Here is a 24414-nt window from a genome sequence, read left to right on the forward strand (position 1 = left end):
TTCTTACTTTCCCCCTTAGGAAGCTGGGCCACTTTTAATCAGTGGAAACTTTGTGCTTCCTCTTCCCTACTACAAAACGACTGATGAACAGTAGTACAAATAGGCCTCTCTGTTCTGAGGAGATAGAGAAACAAAAAATCATGTTGCCTAGGCAAGGCAAACGCAAGTGTGCAGAGACCTAGCCCAGCATCCGTCTCTGGGAACGCCTGCCAAGAGCTCTTATATAAGCTGCAGTGAGCTCATGTGTTTGATCAGCAGATCCTGGGCTTCAGGGCCAGGGGTTAGGCTGGAGGAGGGAGCTTAGAAGAGACTGTGTTCTTCCAAAGAGGGGGCGATCTGGGAAGAAAACATGTTCCTATACTCAGAGTGATGGAGGCAATTTTCATCTCTGTGCCAGTCAACATAGACTTCCATTTCTCGTGGTGTCAATATCAGGAGAAGAGAAGGTGATGTTTGGTGTTATGAACTCCATGGTGTGAGGAAAGGGGTGGCGAAGGGAGGGGTGGTGTTTAATGATTCAAAGGCGGGCAGATGTGCACTTGGGGTATGGATAAGAAAGCTTTCCTCTTGATGTGTAGGAAGTCAGGTAGGTGCCCATTTAGCTCCACCATGCACAGGCTGGGAATCTATCAGGCCTTGGTTTCTAGTTGTTGCTTCTCCCTTAGGGCGTGCTTAAAATGGGAAACTCATTTTGTTCATTGACTGAGACAGGCTGAATATCCTGGCACCTGCTGTCACTCATTTTTGCCTGCTTTTCTTTTGTTTGGCAGAATCACTGAGCTGGTAGACCTTTGCAAGCAAACTCACCACCCACCTTGCCCACCATCTTGTCCGGAACATGTGCAGTCAGCCCACCCTGATCCCAGCAGCTAAGCACAGAGCAAGTGGAATGATACCTGCTTTCCATACATTTTGCCTATTGAAAATTATCTCTCACCCTGCGTAAATGAGCCAAAGCTTTTCAACCAGGCTTCCCAGATGTTCTCTCGGGGGTTGACACACTTCCAGATCAGTCGTGCCCTAGTGGAGGGGGGTATCTGAACATCACAGCAGCCTACCCCCTCCCTGAGTCTAGCTTCCTAGTCTTCACATGATGCGGTAATAACTATAACTGTCCTTTAGCTGAACAGATAAATCTACAGACATGATGTTCTATTGTTTTACCTGTTCAAAATAATGTGCCCAGCCACTCTGTAACTACTAATGCTTTAAACAGTCTTTTTATTTCAGAATTAAGAACATGCATTTTTCAGGTGAATTTCTTTTTCTTTTTCTTTCTTTTTTTTTTTTTGAGACGGAGTTTTGCTCTCAGGCTGGAGTGCAGTGGCACGATCTCGGCTCACTGCAACCTCCGCCTCCCGGGTTCAAGGGATTCTCCTGCCTCAGCCTCCTGAGTAGCTGGGATTACAGATGCGCGCCACCACGCCTGGCTAACTTTTTTGTGTTTTATTCAGTAGAGACGGGGTTTCGCCATACTGGGGACAGGTTGGTCTCGAACTCCTGACCTCAAGTGATCCGCCTGCCTTGGCCTCCCAAAGTGCTGGGATTACAGGCGTGAGCCACCGCGCCCTGCCTTTCAGGTGAACTTCTAACTCATCCAAGTGTTTTGCATTTTCTCCTTGGCGTCATTAGTGCTTACAGCACTTTCCAATTTAGTGTCTTTTGAGAATTTAGTTCATGGGCTGTTTGCTTTCCTGTTTCCAGAAGAATCAGAAATGTTTCAAATACAGCTAAGACCATCTTTGGTTCCACCCAACACTTTCTCCTCATTAGTGATGGTAAATGTCCTGATGAATTTCTGCTTGGGAACAACTGGACTCAGTCAGTTGAGAAATATCAGAGCTCATATGCACAACACCTTGAAGCCTTCCTTCAGCAATGTGGATGATACACACAACCTTCAACACTTCAGAGAGAATCCTCCGTGATGATGTCGGCTCAAGTATTTTGGTGTGAGATGTCATGATAACTTACTTATAACAAATTCAGCCAGAAAAAGATGAAACAGGGCAAAATGTTAACAACTGTTAAATCTAAGTGATGGGCACATGGTTGCTCATTATACTCATGGCTGCAATTTTTTTGTATGTTTGAGCATTTTCATCATAAAAAGAATTTATTCCCAGATGTTCTAATTTCAGGAGGCATATTTAACCTGTGGGGGCTTTGGGAGGCTGACAGGCAGCAGATGGGAGGCAGGAATTGCTTAGTTCTCCTAGGTCTATTATCATTACCTTAATGTCTGCTAGTAGCAGAGTACGACAATAGCAAACCCCAAACAGCAATTCCGTGACACCCTCTGTTATTAACACCTTCCATGCAAGTACGGTTCTCTGAGTTAAAAGATGTAGTTCTCAATCCCTTTACCTCAAGGATGTTGGGGAGAGAGGAAATATTCACCAGGAAAACTTTTCTTTTCTTGAAGATCATGCCATTTTCTGGTAACCAATTGGTACCAGTTTTCTTAAAAAAATAAAAAACACAAAACAATTTCATTCATTACTTTGAAAGTACTGTTGTTTAGTCCCTCAACAGAAAATGCAAACTTTCTGGAATCTTCTTCCGGATTGCCAGTTATATTGCGGGGTTTTAAAATTCATTTCAATTTCTATTTTCTAGGGTACAAATACATTATTATTTTTATTATTCCTCACCTTGTAATTCCTCTTAAGATTTCATTTTAAAAAGATTTTTGCTTTTTGGAGAGTTAAAAATGCTCAATTTTTTTTTGCATTACTCTAGGCAGTATATTTTTTTTTTGTAAAAGTGTTTTTTAATCTTGGCAAAATAATAAAATTATATTTCACAATTTGCACAGAATCTGACTAAAGGGTAGAGGCATATTACCCTCAGAGTTTAGAATAAAGCCGGATTTTTCAGGCCCAGTTCCACTGTAGAGTTAGTATGCACTGCAATCCCAAACATTTTCTTGTTCCCTCTAAAGCTAGGGCCAATTTCATTTCAAATGGAGGTTAGAGTAAAAAAATCACTTTTGTGTTTTACTACCTTCTCTAGGCAGTATTTTTTATCCCAAATTATGATTCACCCGAAAGGTTTTTAAAAGGCCACTTCAAATCTCCACTCCACCTTTAGAGACGTTACTAAATTCTGATATTTGACTACCTGACCTTATTTCTTTTGCCCCTGATCTTTACTATGGTCTCTGCATATGTTTTAGTAGCGTCTTTAATACTATGTGAATACTGTGATCTGGGTGAGTTCTTCACCAGGTATCCACCGTTGTCCATCCTTCTCAAGTAGTGCCTTAGGATATTGCCCAGCTGGTGCCTGGGAGCAAGGACCTGGGAAGGTAGGAGGAGGTTGACATGGACCTCCTGCTGCTCAGGGCTGCTGCCCCACCTCAGTGCGCCCCTGCATCCAGACACATGAATGCTATTTCCACTCCAGCTCTGCAGAAGAGGGAGGAGAGGGACTTGGGTTTCCAGTTTGAGAAGGGAATAAGTCCTACACAGGAGATTAATTTTGGGGTAGTAAATCCCTGTCCATTCCTGCGACTCGGAGGAATTGGTAATGGCACTGCAGGCACAAATGTGGACTTTGAAGGCAGGTACTGACAGGTCTGACTCCTGGATCTGTCACTGTGAGCTTTGCTCTGTTTCTCAGTTTTCCTCACTTGTCAAATAGAGAACATACTGGTTTTTGTGAAGTTCAAAAGTGGTCATAAAAATAGTAAGCTTTGGACTAGATAATAAATGATGTTGTTATTTAGTAACAATTTCATTAATACCTGGGGATTTCTATTTTATCATTTACTTGGCTTTAGGCTTAAATTTTTTTTTTTGAGGATTTCTCAGTTCTTCCTTCTATTTTTGGGCTATAGTGTTCATGCCCACCTCCCTTGCCCAAATCAATCTGCCAAAAAATCCAGTTCTCTATCTCTTTTCATCTTATGAACCTGAATCTTATTATGCTGATCTCTTACTATGTTGTAACTCTACTTCTGTGCTGCCCTTTTATTCTTTGTCAGTTCTGACCTTATCTTTAAGAAGTGAATTGCAAATATTTCTGTCTTTCTGTCCAAGTCGAATTTCATATTTTCTGAATCACGTAGCTGCCCTCCATGTGACCTAGAAAGCCCTTTGATGATCCATATTTAGCTGTATCCATCACTCAACAGATGTCTGGGTAGTTAAAGGCCCCCATGAGCTCCCTCTACATCCTGTGGTTTCAAGTTCCTGAGTTGTTAGTTAAAAAGCTTTCATCCCCCTGCCCCCACCCATTCCAGAGTAGAAGTACAGATACCCACTTTAGCTGTTCATTCATTTATTCATTTGACAGATACCTACTTATTACCTACTGCATGCTTGATACTGGGTTAGATGTTATCCTCTTTGTTCCAAATTGCATTTTCTTAATCTGACCCATTTAGAGTAGTCCTTCAGGTTTTCTGATGATTTCTCTGGAATCAGCATTGAGCATCCAATTAAGCCGTCTCTTCTACCTGCAGGGTTTCCTGACCCCTGGGAGACTTGGAAGCTTAATCGTAAACTCTGATGTCTTGCTATAATGTACCTGCTATTCCATGCACAGATTTCAGACTTACAAAGGTTCACCACAGCTCTATCTAGGGGAGTTTAGTTCGCAGATGAGGTTGCAAGGCTCTGCTTGTCGTCCTGCACCTTGGACATGAAGAATGAAGTGGCAGCAAGGGTAGAACGCCTAGCAAGTTAAGTAGCTAATTTCCAAAACTCCTTGGTTTTCTGTGCCCCTGGTTTCCCACAGAGATGCCTATGAGGAAAGATGCTTCTCTGCTTTTTGAGCTCTCTGGATCTTCCCATTAGATAGCATCTCTTGGCATCTGAAAGGCAGCTTGCCATTCTGTTCTTCTGTGGAACACAGATGGCCCAGCCCACGCCTATCACTAATGAGGATTGCATACAGAGCCTCCTTGCTGGAGGCTCCCTTCAGCAACCCCAGTGCTCCTTCCCTTTGCTGGCCAGTCACTGTTGACCATGGCATTTAAATCTGAGAAGGCTGTTTGCTGCTCTCCCACTCACAGAGCTGAACAAAAAAATCTATTAGGTGTAGGTCCTGGGAAATGAGTTGCATTCAGCTAGAACATGAAGACATTGAGGATTGAGGAAGGGATGGCTGCTGATTTGATTGCCAGGATTTTGGGATCCAGCTGTCCATGGAAGCTATTGAGTTTAAATATGAACAAGCACTGGAAGTTCTTCAGTAGGAACATGATTAGCTAGCTATACAGAGGTTAAACAGATGGGATATCAATTTGTCAATGTCATATTATTTCAAGTAGAATACTAGTATGGTTGGAAACAATTAGAATAGAATTTTAAAGGCACTAAAATATAGTGGGAAAAGCGTAGATTTTCTTTCTTTTTCTTTTCTTTCTCTCTCTCTCTCTCTCTCTCTCTTTCTTTTTTGAGACGGGATTTTCATTCTTTCACCCAGGCTGGAGTGCAGTGGCATGATCTTGGCTCACTGCAACCTCTGCCTCCCAAGTTCAAGTGATTCTCCTGCCTCAGCCTCCCAAGTAGCTGGGATTACAGGTGTGTGCCACCACACCTGGCTAATTTTGTATTTTTGGTAGAGACGGGGTTTCACTATGTTGGCCAGGCTGCTCTCAAACTCCTGAACTGAGATGATCCACCCACCTCGGCCTTCCAAAGTGCTGGCATTGAAGGAGTGAACTACTGCGCCTGGCTGAGCATAGATTTTCATATGAGACAGACCCGTGTCAAGTCCTAGTTCTACCACTTGCTATCTGTTGGACAAAGTACTTCACCTTTCTATGCATGAATTTCTATATCTGTAAAAATGTACAATGCCAATATCTTAGGCTGTTCTGAAGATCAAAAGGGAAAGCACATGAAAAGACCTTGACACCGTGCCTGGCACCTAGTAAGCAATGAATGGAAATTTCCTTTCTTTTTTTTTTTTTTTTAGACAGAGTCTTGCTCTGTCACCCAGGTTGGAGGGCAGTGACGCGATCGCGGCTCACTGCAACCTTCCACTCCCGGGTTCAAGCGATTCTCCTGCCTCAGCCTCCTGAGTAGCTGGGATTACAGGCACGCACCACCAAGCCCAGCTAATTTTTGTATTTTTAGTAGAGACGGAGTTTCACCATGTTGTTCAGGCTGGTCTCGAACTCCTGACCTCGTGACCAGCCCACCTCGGCTTTCCAAAGTGCTGGGATTACAGGCATGAGCCACCGCATCCAGCTGGGAGTTTCCTTTCTTATCTCCCTTTCCTGTTTTCTCTTTATAGCAGAAAGTTGAAAGATGCACTCTAATATGGTAGAACATGAAGTTGAGCTAAAATCAATGGCCCCATGTGAAAGTTTGTACAATTCTGCTCTCCTGTTTTATTTAAAACTTGTTTGAATTTGAGATGTAGGATAGTTTCTTTTTCCTTGCTATTGCAAGTCTGATACAGGTCTGATATTTACGATGAGAAGTTCCAAACTGATAATATGGACCTCAGTAGAAAGGCAAAATCTGTTTGACTTTAATACTATAATCCATTTTTTAAAGTTCTCAGAGCTACTAAGGAGCAATCACAACCACCATCAGCAACCCCTGAGGGTGCCAGTGAGTCAGGTCAATCCTGCCATGTCCAAGACTGGTCTAAATGGTCAGTACTCCCAATCCAGAAATTGCTCTTGGAGTCATTTTTCATTCTTTCAGAAAATAAGGGACACCAAGAAATGCCGTTCAAAAGGAATTAATAGATTTACTGATTTAACATTAATGCCTACGAAAACAGTTTAAATAGCTTTTGGGGTAAGGTAGATTAGTTACTGTTGGTTTCCCATCCAACCAGGTCAAAGCTTTTTCCTATAACTGCAGGTGCATGTTCATTCCCGCACATGGCAGTCCTTTCCATATTAGAGCAGCTCCAGGAGCAGTTATTAAATTGAATAGAAGTTAACCTGTCTACAACTGTGTTTTTCAGACCTGATTCTGTTCTCTGGAGTTACACAGATGAAGTCTGATCTCTATCCGCTATCATGCCTACCCTTTTATTTTTTCTTCTCTTCAATCCCCTTTCCAGTCCCTTCCCAACTCAGGAAACAAAGGGCCTAGATCATTGATTCTTGCTTGAAGATGGATAGAGGGGAACAATAAAAATAGACAAACAATCTCATAAAGAAACAAGAAAAGGTGTCTTAAGAATGGAGACTTGGCTGGGCGCGGTGGCTCACGCCTGTAATCCCAGCACTTTGGGAAGCTGAGGCAGGTGGGTCACCTGAGGTCAGGAATTCGAGACCAGCCTGGCCAACATGGTGAAACCCCATCTCTACTAAAAATACAAAAATTAGCTGGGCATGGTGGCACACGCCTGTAATCCAAGCTACTCAAGAGAGGCAGGAGAATCGCTTGAACCGGGGAGGCAGAGGTTGCAGTTAGCTGAGACTGCGCCATTGCACTCCAGCCTGGACAACAAGAGCAAAACTCCATCCCCTACCCCGGCAAAAAAAAAAAAAAAAAAAAAAAAAAAAAAGAATGGAGACTTCTTGTTCTAGAAAAAGCACTTTTTGAGATATTATTGTAGAGGATGGTTACTTGCTTGTTTCCACCTCCACTGAGAACAACAGCAAAATAAATGGTGGTCTGAAGGCAGTGTTTTCTAATCTATAGATGTTGACAAATAAAGGACTCTATGGTTCTTTACTAGGAGTTCTCAGAGACTCTCTATGTACTTCCCAGAAAAGATTTAGCACTTGACCACAGAACTCTTTTTTTCATGGAACATTTGATGGATACTTGTGTTTTGGGAGACACATCTTAGGAAGTTATGGTTTCAGATATGCTGTGGGGACTCAGACTGAACATTTGAAATAATTTCTTGATTGATTACTGTTAGATCCTGGAGCTGGTGGCCAAGGAAGACTGTGAAGTTTCCTTCCTTGGAAGGTTGGTAGACTCTTCCTCCTTCCCCCAACTCCCCCTCTTTTAATACTAGAATTAGGCATGCACCTGCCTGGGAGTGCCGAGGTGTAGGCCTGACATATAGGGGATCTGAGCATCTAGATCCTTCCCATCCCCATGATTCTATTTTTGTGGATCCCAATTGTGTAGTGTTGCACGGAAGGCACAGACTAGCTGGGACAGGAGGTAACTGAGAGTTTTGGCCAAGAGAAGAGGGGGCTAGAGATGGGAAAAGTTGATGCAATTATTTTTGGCAGGAGTTGGAACCAAAGCAGCAGAAGAGAGTAAGTTTTAAGACTCTCTGGCAAAGTAACTTCCTAATCTGTCACTGAGTATGTGTAAAAAAGTGATTAGTGGGTCTCTATATTTATCATGATTACTCACAAATATGTAATTTACATAATATATACAGCACATTAAGTACTATGTCACCTTATATAATGTGCATATGTATAATGTATATGCATGTTATGTAACGCCAGTCTGGAGGCTCTTCCAGGTTCTGCCAAGTATTTCCTAATTTATTTGGCAATTTTAACGTATCTTTTCCATCTGTGGAAAGAACTCTCTTGAGAGGAGCTGGTCTCTGACCTGAATATAATCATCCTACTAGGTCTATCTCCACTCTCAACACACTGGGGAAACTCCAAAAAGACTAAGCCATAATGGAACACAATTCCTAGCTCATCAGTTTAGGGACAACACAAGGTACTAAAGAGTTCCTGCTTTACAGTTTTTATTGCTATTGGGGTAGAAGCATGGGGGGCAGGTGAGAACATGTTTGTAGCATGGCCAGAATCAGAATAAGAAATAAGGGACTAGGTTCTCCCCTGACTAACCACTAAACCTCTTCTCATTGAGATTGAGATAATAATACCTTCTCGGCTAACCTCAGAGGTTGCTATGAGGGTCACTATGATGAGGGACTCCACAAAAAGAAACCACAGTCATAGTGTTTAAAGGATGATTTGCAAGTCACGATTAAACAACACAAGATTTACTAAGGTTACCAAATTGGAAGTGCAATTCCACTGAAGTTGTTATACTCCATGCCTCTAAGAAGGACTTGGGATATGTCTCTCAAGCAACATTGCAAGTCCTGTGCACTAGGGTACAGCAGGTAAGGGCCATTTTCTGCACAGCCCCTTCATGAGACTTGTGAGTCTCTGAGAATCAATTTCACCTGTTGATAGTGCCATGTCTCAATAGCCTCAATCTTGGGGGAACTTGGCTGAAACACATGCATGAACTTCTGCAAATGTCTTAGAATCAGTGACCTCAAACCTGAACCTGCCTCAGTTTCAGAATCAAGTGGCTTCCAAGATAGTACCTGTAGTAATTCTGGAGCTTGTTGGTCCCATCACCAAGAATACCATCATTAAAGATATACTTCAGGTGGCCTAGTTTTCCCCTTAGTCAGCATTCTGCACTATTAGGTTGAGCAGAATGGTCTTAGATCTTGCTCCTAGATGGTCCTTCACAGTTAAGTGCCATTTGTACACACAATCTTAATATTCCCTTCCTTGTCCAAAGCTCCTGTCCAATGCAAGGAGATTAGAGGTAGCTCAGCGGAGTGATATTAAATGGGTCCAAGTTTCCACTGAGAAATCTCAGAGAGGGATGGAGGCCCAGTGAAGTGCTGAGCGGCCTTGCCTTTGGGAAAGGATGGTAATGCTGGCACTTGCTGAATGAAGCCCACTGAGCTCTGCTGAGACCCCTCTGTCCTGGCTGGCAGTATCTTGCAGAAGATGCCTCAGTCCTCCTTGCGACTCTCCACTGAGGTCATCCCTGCAGCCAAGGTTGTTTCCAAACTAAGAGACTATGATGACCATGATGAGGTGACATGTGGAGAGTTCAATCTGATGATCTGTTTAGTACCTTCAACCTCAGACCAACTTCTTTTCCATTCAGGCCAGAGAGAACCTCTGGGAAGCAGCATGAGGCACTCGTTTTCTTGTGTGGGCATATCCCGTCCACGCATGTGCTGTACGTTTGTTCCTCCCTGGCAACCTGGATCCAAGTGGAATCACTTTTCAGTGACCGGAAATGACCCTACTCTGAGATGCATGGGTTCTTTTCTCCATTAAATATCTTTGTAACGGCACCTACTCTCAAGCTGCATTAACCAAGACACCATGGAAAAAGTCTCTGAACTTTTCTGAGACTCAATTTTCTTTTCTGACAAATGGGAGAGTAAATCCAGCCCAGCAAGTCTTTCATGCTTGTTTTGAGGATCCAGAATAGGAGCTCTCAGTCTCTTCATGAAAGTAGGGAGCTACTTTCATTCCCCTTAACCCTTGTGATCACCGCAGGGAGATGCGTCCTGATAATGAAACAGTGGAGTGGGGGAGTAAGAACCTTTTTTTTCCTTACCACTTTCTGTCTCATACTACCTCTGTTATTTTTTCCAATCAGGAAAAGTCCGTCAGTAAATAAATATTTATATATATATAAATATATATAGGCTAAACATATATATACATACACACGTAAGACCATCAGCAGGTCCTTCAGGTCATACTTTGGGAGTGGTGAGTGCAAAGAAGCAGGAGGGAACCATCTCCCGGTTTCCCCAGCAAAGTTCCTTCCTTCCCATCTTTTCTGCCTTCAGGAATAGTCTGCCACCAGGGCTTGGAACTCAAACAGGAAACACGCTTTGGCTTGAAAAAGAAAGAAGCTGGGGGTGGTTTTTTTTTTTTTTCTTCCCTTTTTACACAATATTATGACACCAATTTGAAAAATAAATCCCAGTTTCTCTGCTTTCCCTCCCAGGTGTTCACAGAACTAAGAAAATAAATACCACATCTAAGGTGTGCTGTGCAGGCAGCTCTGGGAGCTCTTGGAGCCACCTCTAAACAAACATACAGCCACCAGGAGAAGGCTCCGGGAAAATAACAAGTGCCCACTGATGGTGCAGAAACCTAGGAATGGAAATACAGCTTTCCACGGCCTTTCTGCCTCCTCAGCAGGTTGAAGGAGAAGTTATCACTCAAAGGACGACCAAGAAACCAACGTGCGCCTGCTGAGCCCTGCCAAGGATTATGCTCTGAGAGCTGGAGGCTGTTTTGTCTCTGTACAGAGGGACCTTTGTGCAAATTCTCTGGAACCAGAGCTCTTTCCCTTGGCCACATCCGATCTCACTATAGGCAGGAAACCTGCAGCCTGCCCCTCGCAAGCGTCCATGAGGAAACTTGCAGGGCTGGTAGAAAGAAAGGGGGATTTCTCTTCAGTCTCAGAAAATTCTACTCGAGGCCTGTGGGAATGTGGAGGTTGCTGTATGAGCCCTCACGGGCCCTAAGTCCATTCAAAATGTTTTGTTGGCACTGGCTCTGTTAGGGGTGTACCCACTGTTGAAATAGAATCTATGGCAAGGTGACGTTTTCTTCCCGAAGGGTGGTTTTGCTTCCACTGGTTAGAGAAGAGTGTATATGTGTGCGTGTGTGTGCATGTGAGTGTGCACATAAATGTGTGTGTGAGTGTGCATTATAGTTTCTTGTTTTCTCTCTTGGTTTAGCTGGTGTTTGGCACACTGTTTAGTCTTTTGAACGGCTCTTCCTCCTCAACGAGAAGAAGCTGCTCTTCTGGGGAGGCCCCATCATCATGGGCGCTTGGTTCTTGTGAGTAATTTTAATCTAAAAGCAAAGAGGCAGAAATGAATTAGTGGCATGCAAATCTCAGTAGCCTAAGGGAGAGTGAGCCACAGAGAAAGGAAAGGCCAGCTTCAGGCTGGAAGGAGCCCCATGCAGAAGGACAACTGTCCTTGAACGGCTTCAAAATTGGCAACTTGACCCTGACTGGGCCTGGAGTTTGGCACGGCTGGGAGTGAGGGGCGGAAGCACTGGAGAGACAGGTGTGAGCTTCCCACGTGGTGATCAGCTCACACCTGTCTTGTGTGCTTGGTATTCACAGACTCTCAGAATGTCACAGCCAGAGGAGACCTCAGGGACTCAATCAACCCCTCTGCAGGAGCCTGTTAGACTAGCCTAAGTTCACAAACAGAGCAGCAGAACAATTAGAGCCCAGTTTTTCAGATTCCCAGCCTCCATTGCTCCTGGTCATTCCTGCCAAGGCAGTGCTGAGATGTCAATCAAGTGACCGAGACTTTGGTCTGACCTCTGACTAAGCAACATTATGTGGAGAGTTCCTAAGTGAGTGCCTTAGGTATTTCCTCTTTTCTTGGCCTTCTAGGGAAGAGCCTAAATTCTTTTTAAAACTTTATTTTCTTTAAATTTTAGGGTTTATAAGTGTTTTCTCCTGTAAACTTTAAGTCAATTGGAAGTGAAAGACACCGATGTATTCTCATTTTTGCCTTTCTTCCCAACCTTATCCTCAGGTCATGACTTTGAAATCGTTAATTCCTACTTGAGTGTGGCCTTGCAACCTTAATAATCTACATTATCAGTCCATCCACAATATTTATTAAGTATGATAATGCTCAGAGTAGGATGATGATGTGGGAACAGGAAGCACTTAGAATTCAAAGACCTGGGTTTGAGTCCAGACACTTCCACTTCTTTGCTGTGAAAATTCAGACAAATCATTGAATCTTCAGAGCCAGTGCTTACTGAACTGCAAATGAGGAGGATAACATTTGTCTTATTTTCCTCACAAAGATCAAATAATAGATTGTCAATGAAAACCCACTGTAAACTGTAAAATGGAAAGTAACAGTTAGTGAAATCCTTGTCTTATGGAGAAAGAGAAAGAGAAAGATGGAGGTCAAAAGAAACAGAACCTATGAACTCATTCTTGTGGTTTTTACCGCATTGTAGGAAATGACAGTGTGACCACAGGGAACAACAGAAGAACTCTTGAACACAGAGACCATCAACGAGTTTAAATTAATCTCGGCTAAACCAAGTGGCGTCCAAAACAAGGTGGGCATGGAATGAGAAAAGTCTGATGGAAACAAGGAGGAAAGAATTTTAAAATTTGAAGGAAGGAAAGGAAATGTGTTGGTGAAAAGGGCGTGGGTAGAGAAGTCACAGATGAGCAGGTTGAGTTGAGGGCAAACTATGAGAAATATGGTCATGGACACAGGTGGGGCAGCTGGTGTGGGGTTTTAAAGGGAGGCAGAAAGACTGGGTTCACATGAAGAAACGAGGAAGCGTGAGAGATGGCATTCTACACTGCTGAATAACATGACAAAAAAAAAAAAAGAGTTTGAGGGAAATTATTTAACAGCTGTTGTCAAGGTGAGCTGGGGTAGTGAGTGCCTGGCTAAGAGGGTACTACTGTAAGCCAGGTTGGCATTGAAAGGGCTCCAGGAACTGTAATCGCGGCACTTTGGGAGGCTGAGATGGGTGGATCACTTGAGGCCAGGAGTTTGAGACCAGCCTGGCCAACATGGTGAAACTCTGTCTCTACTAAAAATACAGAAATTAGTTGGAGGTGGTGGCAGGCACCTGTAATCCTAGCTACTTGGGAGGCTGAGGCAGGAGAATCACTTGAACCCAGGAGGCAGAGGTTGCAGTGAGCCAAGATCGCGTCACTGCACTCCCGCCTGGGCGACAAGAGAGAGACTCCATCTCAAAAAATTAAAATTAAAATAAAGGGCTCCAGGAAATGGAAGGGAAGGATGGGACCAAAAGACACTGTGGACAATTAGCATAAACTGGTGCTAAAAGCTGAAAATGACCCTTATGTTGGCTTCCACCAGCCTGGAGACCTAAAAGGGGAGAGAGTCACTGTTCTGTGATAATCACCAGAGGAGAAAACCGAGAATGCATCAACATCATTTTGTGCTGTGTGTCTTATTGTGGGCATTATGTTTATCCCAGAATGCACAGAAGTGAGGCATAGGCTGGAGACTGGACACTCGGACAGCAATTATCTGTGGCATGCAATGTAGCATTCTTTGTGGCATGTTCCCCGGTGGTCAGCCATCTCTCACTCCTGATCTCCCATGCCCATGAGGGGAAGGACTTCAGCTTCTTCACCATGGTACTCTCTGAGCCAGTGCAGTGCCTGTTCAGGGTACAACACATTGTGGAAGTACTGACTGATAAGCCGTACGTGCTGGCAGTGGAGATGGCTATGTCTGAGGCAGAGGTTGGTAGCTGGTGCCTACCTTTCCTGCTGGTAGAGCACCCCCCCTTTTTTTTTTAGATAGAGTCTTACTCTATTGCCTAGGCTGGAGTGCAGTGGCGCAATCTCGGCTCATTGCAACCTCTGCCTCCCAGGTTCAAGCGACTCTCCTGACTCAGCCTCCTGAGTAGCTAGGACTACAGGCACTTGCCACCATGCCTGGCTAATTTTTGTATTTTTTAGTAGAGACGGGGTTTCACCACATTGGTCAGGATGGTCTTGAACTCCTGATCTCATGATCCGCACACGTCGGCCTCCCAAAGTGCTGGGATTATAGGCATGAGCCACCGTGCCTGGCCTTGTTTTTTTTTTTTTTTTAAGATGATACAAGACCCTCGCTTCTCTTTTTTCTCCCTTTAGCTGAGCTATTTATTCACTAGTTAGTACCTCTAGGGCACAGAAGAGGAAGTAAAACTCAAATCTCTCCTGCATGTTTTTCAGCAGTTCTGACAAAGGTCTTGATAGGGTAGGAGTTTGGGGCTCCCGGGTAACATAATATTTTGGTCAGCTTTGTGGATTCTATTACTATAGAACCGAAAGAAGTATGAAATCATATCCTCATTTCCAGTCAAAGAGATATCAGTCCCTTACCCTTAAATTAGGGGCTAGCAGGTAAAATAGTTATGATCCTATTTTAGGAGGTAGTTGGATGTGGCTAAGCCTGCCTTTTCAATCCCTGATAGAAAGAGGTCATCCCACATTTCTGTAGTTAGCACCCAAGCTTCTTTGGTAATTGGGTAAGTCAGGCAATTAACTAAAGTCTCTATGATTTTCTTAAAAACTATTCACAACACTGACAGCACCTGGCCAAGTGCTAAGATCAGGAGCTTAGTGCATAGTTTTCTGCTCGATCACAGAGAGAATTGATACACTAGACTCTTGCATGATAGTTCGAAGTTCACAAAACTACTGCAGCATGTAATTTCCCCTTTAAAATAGAACAAAAATGTGAACTTCACTAGTGCTGGCGATTGACTTTGGGGACTGTTTTCTGCAAACCAACGCATTTTTATTACTTCAAGAGAAGCAAGAGATTGAGGGACTTCTCAGGGCGAGTAATTCAGATAATGCCTAGTAAAATGGCCCATAACTTTAAGTGTGAACCCTTCCCAAACCATTTGAAAGGTGTCTGAGGGGTCAGGCACAGTGGCTCACACCTGTAATCCCAGTACTTTGAGAAGCCCAGGTGGGCAGATCGCTTGAGCGCAGAAATTCAAGACCAGCTTGGGGAACATGGTGAAACTTCGTCTCTACAAAAAATACAAAAATTAGCTAGACATGAAGGGGCACCCTTAGCTACTTGGAAGGCTGAGGTGAGAGGATTGCTTGAGCCTGGGAGGTCGAGGCGGCAGTGAGCCATGTTCTCGCCACTGCACTCCAGCCTGGGTGACAAAGTGAGACCTTGTCTCAACAACAAAACAACAAAAAAGAAAAGTGTCTGAGATCTGCTGTAATTTTAACTGGAGATGCATAGAAAGGCACAAATCTGAAAGGTCTCAAATAGTCTCTGTGATATTTTAAAAGTTAAAGAAAACTATGCTTTAAGCAGGAATCTGCTTACAGCGAGCCTAAGGGAGGGGTGAAGGTTTCCATGGTTTTCAGGTCTTAGCTGTTTCTGGGCCCTCAAAGATCCTAGAATGCTCTGCTTCATGACAGTGTTTCCTGCCATCAGAGGCCTTCGAATGTAACTGGACAAGGCCAGGCACGGTGGCTCACACCTGTAATCCTGGCACTTTGGGAGGCCGAGGTAGGCAGATCACCTGAGGTCAGGAGTTCGAGACCAGCCTTGCCAACATGGTGAAATCCCGTCTCTACTAAAAAGTACAAAAATTAGCCAGGTGTGGTAGTGGGAGCCTGGAATCCCAGCTACTTGGGAGACCAAGGCAGGAGAATCACTTTAACCTGGGAGGCACAGGTTGCAGTGAGCCGAGATTGCGCCACGGCACTCCAGCCTGGGCAACAAAGCGAGACTCTCTCTCAAAAAAACAAAAACAAAAACAAAAAAAACAAAAAACAAACAAACAAAAAAACCCCCAAAAAACAAAAGAATGTAACTGGACAATCAATCAGATTTTGCAGAGGGTGGGGAAGAAGTGTGGGATTTATTGATGAGTTGGGAAGTTCAACTACATCGTTGGTTCTCAAAGTGTGGCTCATAGGCCAGCAGCATCAGCATCACCTTGGAACTTGTGAGAAATGAAAACTCTCTGGCATCCAGACTTACTGAACCAGAAAATCTGGGATGTGGCCCAGCAATAGGTGTTTCAGAACCCCTGTAGGTTATTTAGATGCATACTCAAGTCTGAGAATCACCAGACTAGATAACTAGGATCATCTTTGACTTTGAGATTCTACTATCATCTAACTCTGGGAGAAGATTCTGAATTTTGAGGCTCAAATTATGCCACCTAACTGTGATGGTGAAGCATGAAAGATCATCTTACAGTGTTACAATAATGAGACAAGTTTTCTTAATAAATATATATATACTTTTGTGTATACATATATAAACAAATATGGGCTTCTGTTTTGTTTTTGTTTTGAGATGGAGTCTTGCACTATCACCCAGGCTGGAGTGCAGTGGCACGATCTCGGCTCACTGCAACCTCTGCCTCCAGGGTTCAAGTGATTCTCCTGCCTCAGCCTCCTGAGTGGCTGGGATTACAGGTGCCCGCCACCACGCCCGGCTAATTTTTTGTATTTTCAGTAGAGACGGGGTTTCACTATGTTGGCCAGGCTGGTTTTGAACTCCTGACCTTGTGATCCACCTGCCTCGGCCTCCCAAAGAATTGGGATTACAGGCATGAGCCACTGTGCCCAGCTGAAACCTTTCCCTAAATGTTGGACTTTTAAAGGAAATTTTTAGGAAATTTCCAACTTTTTGCAGTGATGAGTAATATAGACGTGACATTCTTATATATCAATCTCTGTATTTCTGGTAATCTGTATTTTACTTAGAATAAGTTCCTAGAAGTATATGAACAATTTTTAAAAGTGAAAGTAAATGAACTAGATCAATGTATATTGATATTTATAACAACAGTTCTTGACACACGGGTCTGCATGCTTTTCAGAATGGCTGTAACTGTCGATACTCTTGCCTCACTGTATGAGTGTACTGGTCTCCCCATACCTTTGACAGCAATGAATATTAAGACAAACAAAAAAGCTGTGCTAATTGGTAAGTGAAACATGGCATAGCTTTCTCACGGTTTTAATTCAAAAATCTTTTATTCCTTTTTAAAAAACTTGTGATATTAAATATTATTTCATAGATTTATTAGCCCATGGCACTTCTTCTATGAATTCTCTGTTCACTATTGCATTGTTAGTATTTTTTTTCCACTGGATTCTAATAGCTCGTTTCTTTATACCTTATGAGAATTAACCTGATCTTTGGAATAGCGATTGCAAACAATTTGTCCTTAGTCTTTTAAAAATTCCATATTGATTTTTTGACTTGTAGAAATTAAAATTGGTTAATAGTCAAATATGCCACTTTTTCCTTAGAAAATCCCTGCCCACAGTGTAATTATGATCATCTATTTTTTTTCTGGTAACTAGGAACATTTAATTCTGTAATTGAATTGGAGGGTTTTTTTTGTTTTGGTTTTGTTTTTGGAATATAGTTTGAGGTGAGAGGTTCTATATAATGACATTTTCTGAAATGCAATTTCTTGGATATTGTATACTAAACTGTTCATTCCTATCTAATTAGTTTATAATCTTTGTCTTTCCTTCATTAGTTTTTATGTATACTAGGGTTTCTCAAGGCTTGCTTCTGTACTATTGATTTATCTATCCAATATCATGCCAATAGCATGTTACTCAAATTATTGTGGCTTTATAATTATTTTAATATCTTGTGAGAAGTTATTTCTCAGCATTCTTTTATAAAACATCCTAGAAATTGCATTGTTTGTAGAGTTAAAAAAAAATTGCATTGGAATTTGGGAATCCCTGTTCAGGAACGTGGGATGTTCTGTGTTAAATCCTTTTTTTTTTCTTTATTGGTTAAATCTTATAGTCATCTTCATTCATTTTACACAGTTCAGTTTAGTATTTTATGTCTTTTGTTGCTTATATAATGATATTTTAAGCTTTTGATTATATTATTTGAATTGATTATTGCCAGTATATAGGAAAACTACTAATATTTGTCCATTTTTCTATAGGGTTTTATTGAAGTAATTTATCCTTTGAGATTTTCAGTTTATTCTATTAGCTTTTAATGTACATAATCTTGCCACCTACAAATAATGACAGTTTTGACTCTTTTCTAAATAATTATATTTCTTTTCTGCTTCAAGTATATATTGCATTGGCTAAAATTTCCAATGTTAAAAATACATGTCTGGTTCATGATTTTAGTGAAAATTCCTCTAGTGTTTTACTATTAAGTAAAACATTGGTTATGGTTTAACATATATTTAACAAAGGTATTCATTAGTGGGGGAGAAGCTTTCTGATCTTAGTTTTCAAGAGTTTTTATCTTTAAAAATCAGAAATGTTGAATGTAATTGTATACTTTTGGGTCATCTATTTTATCATGTAATTTTTCTATTTAAACTAATATTAGAAGACTTTCTTTTGTTCCTTTGATATGTTCAAAGGGGTGAATGATTCTTTTAATACATTGTTCAATTCTACCTACCAATACTTTTAACTATAATTCTTATGTCATATTTATATTTGGGAGTGGTCTATAGTTTTCTATTTTTAAGTGTAATTTTTGTTAGGTTATTGCATGTCTTCATTTCACAAAATGGATTCAGTAGCTTTCCATCGTTGTCTATACTATGAAATAGTTTACCTAAGTATGTATTTCCTAGTAGTATGGAAGATCTCCCCAGTAAGGCCACCTGTTTTAAGATCATTTAGTATGTAATTCTTCGAAATAATTTGATTTCATTAATGGTTACCAGGATTTTCACTCATCTTCTTAAGATGTTCGAGTTCATTAGAATCAAGATGATTATGTATTTTGTTATATATTTTTTTTTTTTTTTTTTTTTGAGACAGAGTCTCACTCCATCACCCAGGCTGAAGTGCAGTAGCGTGATCTTGGCTCACTGCAACCTCTGCCTCTGGGTTCAAGCAATTCTCATGCCTCAGCCTCCCAAGTAGCTGGAATTACAGGGATGGGCCACCATGCCTGGCTAATTTTTGTATTTTTGGTACAGATAGGGTTTAGCCATGTTGGTCAGGCTGGTCTGAAACTCCTGACCTCAAGTAATCTTCGTGCCTCAGCCTCCCATAGTGTTGGGATTATAGGCGTGAGCCACCACACCTAGCCTTGTTTTATATTTAAATAAAGCCATGGAAACAGTTATATTTATATTTTTATATTACATTTATGTTTTTTACATTTTAATATCTTTGATTCCTTTCTCTTTTAAAAATTAGGTTTTCAAACATCTGACATATTTTAAGAACTAGTTCTAGAGTTTCCTGTTTTTAATTATTTAATTTCTACTTTTGTCTTTATTATTTTCTTCCTTCTGCTTCTCCTAAGATTGTTTTATTATTGCTCTTCTAATTTTAGTATTATTCATTACATTTTATTTCTTTTTTATATTATGGAAGATTATGAGGCTTTGAATTTACTTCCAAACATAGTTTAGGCTATATTCTATAATTTTTAAACTGGAGCCTTCTTATTTTTATAATTTTTTGAGTAATCAACCATGGTGGCTTTGATCTCCTCATAAATCTCTTGTTTAGGAGAATTTTTAAGTCTCCAAGTGACTAAATTTTGTTTATTCACTTAATCTTCTATTAGTAATTTCTAGTTTTATTACTTTGTGGTCAAAGAAAATGACCTTTATAATTTCTGCAACTGGGTTTTATGGCGCTTTTTGCCTTGTAAACTAGTTTCTGATCTATTTTAGTAAATATGAATGCTTGAACAAATATCATATTTAATTTCTTTATGAGTTATAGAGTTATTTCATCCAAGCCTTTTTTTTTTTTTTTTGGCTACTTAGCCTCAAAGATGGAAACAAATATTTTAAAGCTTCTCAATATCTGTCTGTCAACTTCTTCTATATCAACCTTTTCTCAGAATATATATTGATATTATTTTTTCACAGTATATATTTTTATTCTGTTATTAAATATCTAACATTTTATGACCACTATATCTCATAATTGAGTGTACTTTTTATCAAATAAAAAATGCATTTACTTATTCTGCTTTATGCTTTAGGCACATGGGAAGGTTAGTTTGTCTAAAATTAGCACAATTAACATTACTATTTCTTCCTTTTAATTTCTCTGTACCTGATAAAGGATAAAATAAGAAGATATACATTATATATACATATGTATAACCTTTCATTTTAGATGTGTCTTTTGTAAGAAGCATATATTTGGATTTTCATTTTTAACTCAATATGAGAGTATTGGTCTTTTAATAGGGAACTTTAACTCATCTATTTTTCTTTTATATATGTGTAATATATGTGTGTATATATATGTATATGTGTATATATATGTGTGTGTGTGTATATATAGTCTTAACATCATTCGACTTGATTCAAAAAATTTTTAAATGTTGGCTTATTTTTTGCTTTCTATCCTGTGCTACATTAATAGAGTTTATATATTTTGAATTCTTCCAGATTTGAAAGGCGTGCGCCCTATTTTTAGTTTCACTAGTGATTGTCTACCTATTAAAATTATCTTCTGATTTATATGTTTTATCATCAAAGTGAAGAGAGACAATGAGAAACTTCACATATCTTTACTATTCCTTCAGCAGTGTCTCCTGCGTTTTTGGCCTTTGTTAACATAATCTTAGGTTTGGGATACAGGTTATTAATGTTCACATGATATGTCTTCACTTTCAAAGAATGATTTTTGCCATTAGCATTTAGTTGCATAACCATATTTAGCAGGTTTTTGGAAACTTCATTCTAATTTCAGTGGTTTCCATTTTTACCAAAAGTTCTTTTGGGCTGTGATAGTCCATTCTTAAGGCTTTAAGTTTGAATCACTTCTTAGTTGGTGTATACCTTCAAGAAGATGTTTCAACAAGGGGTACATGGGTTTTAACCCTTGCAAGTTTAAGAATAATTTTCTGTTACCTTCTGTTATGGACTAAATTGTGTTCCCCCAAATTCATATGTTGAATCCCTAACCCCCAATGTGACTATATCTGTATATAGGGCTTTTAAGGAGGTAATTAAGGTTAAATGAGGTCACAAGGGTGGGGCCCTAATCCATTAGAACTGGTGTTCCTTTAAGAAGAGAAAGGAGTGTGCAAACATAGAGGAAAAGCCATGTGAGGATATAACAAGAAGGCGGCCATTGGAAGTCAGGAAGAGAGGCTTCCCCAGAAACCAGCCCTTCTGGCACCTTGGTCTTGTGTTGTCAGCCTCCAGAACTGTGAGAAACTAAATTTCTGTTGTTTAAGCTGTCAGTCTGTGGTATTCTATTATGGCAGTCAAAGCAGATGAATATACCTTTCCATATGGATTTCTGGACCTCACACTATGAAATCATTGGTTCACAAATTTTTTCATAGTGAGTTGTAATCTCTAAAGGCTGGTGTGGAGGAAGGGTGGGTGTGGGCATAGGGAGAAGTAGTTAGCTACTTCAAAATCCAGTGCTTGAATTGATAGGAATAGCAATCCAGTTTTCAGCTAGGACTGAACCAGGTAGGAGAGCGTTTGATTTCTTCCACCTTTTTTTTGTAGGGGGGTTGGAGATAGGAGGAGCTTGGATAGATTCTTCTCAATTCAGTTCCATCAAATGATAAACAGTAGAAACTCCCTCCATCCGTCCTAACTTCAGCAGGGTGGAAAGCCATTATTTGATATAGTGTGTTTTCATTTTTTTCTTAGTCTTCGTAAGATCGAGGTAAGATTTTTGCAGAGAAATTTCTGTTTTTGATAACCTTTATAGGAGATGCTACCTTTTCTCAGCAGGTTCAGGAAACCCTCTCTCTAGTAGAAGACAACTTGATGTTCTAAAGGGCTCAAAATAGCAGGTGATCAAAGTATCTGAATACTCCACTAGAGTGAGGAAGCTTAGAAACTCCACTTTATCTTTTGAAATTTGCATAGCTGCAATCTTATTGAGGATATGACACATGTAGTATCCCAGCAGAGGCCCTGAAAACCAGAACAATGATTGCTCTTCACCACAGAAATTCTAGCTGCGTTTCTAACTGAGGACAAACTCTAAGAAGGAAGGATGCATGGCTCCTGTACTGGTGTTAAAAGGAGAGCTAACGAATACAGTAAGTCTGGGAATGGAGATACTCTATTTTTGTTAGTTCATTTGTTCAATCTTTTATTCATCATTTGACATATATTATTGGGCAACTGTTACAAACCAGGCACTGTTCTACGTTCTGGGTGATAGTGCCATAAACAAAATAGATAACCCGTGTGGTGACTCATTCAGCGGAATTTTCAAGTAGGTTATCAGGGCTGTGGGTGCACTGGTTGGGAGGCATGTCTGTGCTCTGCGAGAAATTTTCTCCGGGAGCTCCAGCAGTCAGAGGAGCTACCCTACCAAATTCTAGGTAAGGTAAGTGTGTAGATTTGGCTTCCACATAAGGAAGCAATTTGACTTGTTCATCAGCAGAACAGTCTTCCTCTTGAGGTACTAAATTCCTTGCCATTGACATGATTCAAGCTGAGACTGTCCAGGATACAGTAGGTGAAGTCTCAGAATTCACTGACTAGAACTGTGAACTCCTCGAAGTCAGTTCTATGTCTCATTCAGTTTTGTGGCCGGTGCCTCACAGTGTCTGGCATATAGCAGGTGTTTGATAAGAGCTGGTAGGTAAATGAGTGGGTGGATAAACAAAGTGGAAGAGGGGTTGCACTAGATAGTCTTCCACGATCCCTGCAACTCCGAGATTCAGTGATTTCATATTAAGTCAGTGCCCAAAAGAGCTCAAAAATAAGGCTGCTCATCCCCGTCTCAAAGATTGGCAAGACTCACCGTGCAACATGGCTGCATCCAGGGTTCTCCATCCACTTGCATTGGCAGCAGCTTGTTTGTCCTGGAACCCAGAACACCAAGAGAACACAGTGAGCTTTTTCAAGTGAGGGAATCAAGGTTGTTCCCACCAGGAAAACAGAAGTAGGAAAACCTTATCTGCCCACCTAAGAGTGGTTCTCTAAGACTCTTTTGGAGAACTTGTTAAAAATAGATTTCTGAGACCACCTCAGGGAGTCTAACTTGGCAGGTCTGGGGCCAGGCCCAGTGGTCTGTGTTTCTCTCTCTGTGTGTGTGTGTGTGTGTGTGTGTGTGTGTGTGTGTGTTTTGTTTTGTTTTTTTGAGACGGAGTTCTGCTCTTGTTGCCCAGGCTGGAGTGCAATGGCACGATCTTGGCTCACTACAACCTCCACCTCCCGGGTTCAAGTGATTCTCCTGCCTCAGCCTCCCAAGTAGCTGGGATTACAGGCATGCACCACCACACCCGGCTAATTTTTTGTATTTTTAGTAGAGATGGGGTTTCTCCATGTTGGTCAAGCTGGTCTCGAACTCCCGACCTCAGGTGATCCGCCTGCCTCAGCCTCCCAAAAATGCTGGGATTACAGGCGTGAGCTACCGTGCTCGGCCAGGTCTGTGTTTTAATAAGCACTACAGGGGATTCTACTGCCTTGGTCCTCAGACCCCAGTTTGAGAAATACTGCTGTGGATGAGCAGTGAAATCCACAGAAGTCTGGGACACAGTGACCAGTGAGCATGGCAGCACCACCACTGAGCAGATGCTCCTCAAACAATCAGCTAGAAGGCCCGGAGTGCATGCCAAAAACTCCACTCTGAAAGGGGAACTGGCCTGGTCTCTATGTTGAGTGAGAGGTTGCATCATGTCAATGAGGTAATGTCTCCAATTTATACAACATACAGCTCAGGTCTGAGTGTGTCTTGCCTTGCAATCTATTCTAACCTCAATCCTGTTTTTTGTTTTGTTTTGTTTTTGAGATGGAGTCTCGCTCTGCCGCCCAGGCTGGAGTGCAGTGGTGCCATCTTGGCTCTCTGCAAGCTCCGCCTCCTGGGTTCACGCCATTCTCCTGCCTCAGCCTCCCAAGTAGCTGGGACTACAAGTGCCCGCCACCATGCCCAGCTAATTTTTTTGTATTTTTAGTGGAGATGGAGTTTCACCATGTTGGGCAGGATGGTCTCGATTTCCTGACCTCGTGATCTGCCCTCTGCCCCGCCTTGTCCTCCCAAAGTGCTGGGATTATAGGCGTGGGCCACCGTACCCGGCCCAACCTCAATCCTTTTAAAAAATCTCCTGAACAAGTACACTCTGGGGTTGCATGGATTGTGGGCCTGGCTTACCTGGGAAACGGGGTCATCCAGGAATACTCTCCCCAGAGGAGAGGTAAAAGTGTTGCCTTCTTGCTTGAGACAAGGCTTTTCTGGCCTTGGCATATGGATTTTTTAA

General features: G+C 41.5%; 1 protein-coding gene across 4 annotated transcripts in view; it reads right to left on the bottom strand.

The window, feature by feature from the left end:
• Positions 1–8632: 8632 nt before the first annotated feature.
• DGKG (diacylglycerol kinase, gamma 90kDa) overlaps positions 8633–24414 on the bottom strand; it is a 213874-nt gene continuing 198092 nt past the window's right edge. For all 4 annotated transcript variants that reach the window (XM_011981895.1, XM_011981894.1, XM_011981893.1 and 1 more), the window contains 2 exons: positions 22959–23019; positions 8633–11545 (listed from right to left, as the gene is read on the bottom strand). In XM_011981895.1, coding sequence (XP_011837285.1) covers positions 11447–11545; positions 22959–23019 — 160 coding nt within the window. In that variant the 3' untranslated portion in view covers positions 8633–11446. The remainder of the gene's footprint in view (positions 11546–22958; positions 23020–24414) is intronic.

The sequence above is a fragment of the Mandrillus leucophaeus genome, unplaced genomic scaffold, assembly GCF_000951045.1.
Source record: "Mandrillus leucophaeus isolate KB7577 unplaced genomic scaffold, Mleu.le_1.0 Scaffold231, whole genome shotgun sequence".
NCBI classification, from domain to species: domain Eukaryota; kingdom Metazoa; phylum Chordata; class Mammalia; order Primates; family Cercopithecidae; genus Mandrillus; species Mandrillus leucophaeus.